General features: G+C 39.8%; 1 protein-coding gene across 1 annotated transcript in view; it reads left to right on the forward strand.

The window, feature by feature from the left end:
- RPL9 (ribosomal protein L9) overlaps positions 1-871 on the forward strand; it is a 5699-nt gene extending 4828 nt beyond the window's left edge. The window contains exons 6-7 of the mRNA XM_017527259.2: positions 320-467; positions 766-871. Of these exons, the coding sequence (XP_017382748.2) occupies positions 320-457 (138 nt within the window). The 3' untranslated portion in view covers positions 458-467; positions 766-871. The remainder of the gene's footprint in view (positions 1-319; positions 468-765) is intronic.
- The last annotated feature ends 1980 nt before the right edge of the window (positions 872-2851 follow it).

Raw genomic sequence — 2851 nt, forward strand, 5'->3', positions numbered from 1 at the left:
TTTTTTTTGAGACAGAGTTTCACTCTTATTACCCAGGCTGGAGTGCAATGGCGCGATCTTGGCGCACCGCAACCTCTGCCTCCTGGGTTCAAGCAATTCTCCTACCTCAGCCTCCCAAGTAGCTGGGACTACAGGCTGCGCCACCATGCCCAGCTAATTTTTGTATTTTTAGTAGAGATGGGGTTTCACCATGTTGACCAGGATGGTCTTGATCTCTTGACTTTGTGATCCATCCGCCTTGGCCTCCCAAAGTGCTGGGATTATAGGCGTGAGCCACCGCGCCCAGCCCTGAAATTCTTTTTAAGATTGGTTAGGCTGATGTATTAATTGCTTTATCTTCATTGCTGTAGCGGCTTTGATTCAGCAAGCAACAACAGTTAAAAACAAGGATATCCGGAAATTTTTGGATGGTATCTATGTCTCTGAAAAAGGAACTGTTCAGCAGGCTGATGAGTAAGACCTTAGAGGTAGGTTCTTGTAGTTTTATTACTGCTTTAGTTGAATGAATGTCTTAATTTACTAAAAGACTTAAACCAGAGTTGTTAATAATGGAAAACGGAGAGTTAAGGATTCTGGAACACAGTAAATTTGACAGAATAAGAGATGGAATTGGCATGCATTTTACTGTGTGTATAGTTTACTATGAATAAGTCATAGTCTTGAGGTATGTTTTAGATTATTTAGAATAGTACAAAAAAAAGATTAGTACTTTTCTGGGCAGGGGCATTGATGGGAATTAACAGATATTTTTGTTTCTTTTTACAGTTGTCCAGCTACAGAAACACAAGATGCCTATCATAGCTAAGACCTACTTGTGATACTTAAATGATGCAATAAAAGACCTATTAATTTGGAACTTTTTCTTAAACCAGTTATCCTTTTTTTTTTTAGCTTGTTTTTCTCCCTCATGGAACAAGGAGAATCTGGTTCTTGAAGCAATAGCAAGGATATATTTTAGGCAAGAGGAATATTGTTAAAGTGACAGGCAAACATGAGGCCGTTCATCATTGCATATAGAACTTTGGGAATACCCTGAAGGTATCTAAATTTGCTGAGGCATGAATTTGAATATTTGGTCAGGCAGGTTGTTCTAGTCACTTTTGAAAAAACAGCTGAGGAGTGGAACAAAGTGATATAACATCAGTAAGAATTAGAAGGTGCATTTGGTTTGGTTCATGGCCTCAATAATCTTGTCCTTTACCCTACTTCTGCCATTTACTTCCATACCCTAGAACTTGTTTTTAAAAATTGGTAACCCTTCCATAATCTCTTAATTCCATGTGTCACACTTTAAATATGGTAAGAGACCGCCATAACTAGACTTAGGTCAACATGGTGACTGACCGCCCCACCCCCAGCCCTTCCTGAATTCTACATCTCATTTGATGGAAGCTAATTTCTCAGGCAAAATTTAACATTCATCCTTGATCAAATGCATCAGGAAAACATAAGTATCTTCATGGTAAGGTACATTCAGATACTTTATCAGAAAAATTAAAAGGAGAGCTGTAGCAACCAGTTGGAATATGTGTATCTAAGATCTTACAAGGTGTTGCTCAGTTGCCCAGGCCAAGTACAGTGCCATAGTCGTAGCTCTGTAACTTCAGACTCCTGGACTCAAGTGATGCTCCTGCCTGCCTCAGTCTCCTTAGTAGCTAGACCTACAGGCAGGCACTGTCAAACCTGTTTTGTTTTTAGTATAGATGGGGTCTCATATTGCCCAGGCTGGTCTTGAACTCCTGGCTTTAGGTGTTCCTCCCACTTTGCCTCCCAAAGGGCTGGGACTATAGGTGTGGGCCACCATGCCCTATAAATCTTAGATCTTGATTCAGGTGCACTAACTGAATATATGATATTCAGGAATCTGATGATTATGTGTTTAGGTTTTTAAGAAATTGGAGGAAATGATAAATCTAGAAATAATCTGGGATGGGGTTGTAGGCAATGAATGGGATCAACATGAAATAAGGTCACATCCCCTGAAAGGTTGGGAAACAAGGCTCATATACAAATTTCTTACAATGTAGAAAATGAAAACCTGTATTTCACCTGGATTGCTGTGGCAGTCTTAACTGGTTGTCTTCCATTATTTTCAGCATCAACCAGGGTACTGGGTTTGAAATGGATTGTAGCACGTTTCAAATCCTGCAATGGGCTTTTTTTTCCTTTTTTCTTTTTAAAATAGCTTCTCCATTGCACCTGCAGCTGTTTTTAACCCAATTTTTCTGACTTCTGCACTATAGCTGAATTGACCTGGCTATTCCTCGATACTAAACACTGCCATTAAGCCTTTAAGTTGTTTTTTCCCTTTGGAATGCTCTCAGCTGAGCTGTGTGGCTAACTTGCTTACCTCAGGTCTATTCAGTGAATCCTGCCTTGACCCCGCTATTAAAAATAGTGGCACCTCCTCTGTTAGCTTGTCCTACTGTCCTCTTACCCTTCTCCACTTGTTTTTGTTTGTAGCATTTATAAATTTAATATTTACATCTTGCCTTGTGTATTGATTATTTGCTTTTTCCTGCTAGAATGTAACCTCCAGAAGGATGTAATTTTGTACTCTGGTGTATTCCAAGTATCTAGAACAATGGCATGTAGCTGTTTACTGAGTGAGTAGTTCCTGGATTGCCAGGGACTCACTTAACAGCAGTGGGATTGGAAGGGAGATATTTTGGAAGGTATTGACAGGATTTCAAAACAATGAGTCTTGTAGGAGAAATTTCCAAGTGGCAATATTATAGTGGCATGGAGGTGTTAAGGAGGATCAGCTTATGGGTAGTAGTTGCTGTGAGAGTAAATGAGGTTTCTCTGCATGAAATGGATTGGTGTGCTGGATGTGACCTTCATAGGATAA

The sequence above is a fragment of the Cebus imitator genome, unplaced genomic scaffold (assembly GCF_001604975.1).
Source record: "Cebus imitator isolate Cc_AM_T3 unplaced genomic scaffold, Cebus_imitator-1.0 Scaffold47, whole genome shotgun sequence".
Classification (NCBI taxonomy): domain Eukaryota; kingdom Metazoa; phylum Chordata; class Mammalia; order Primates; family Cebidae; genus Cebus; species Cebus imitator.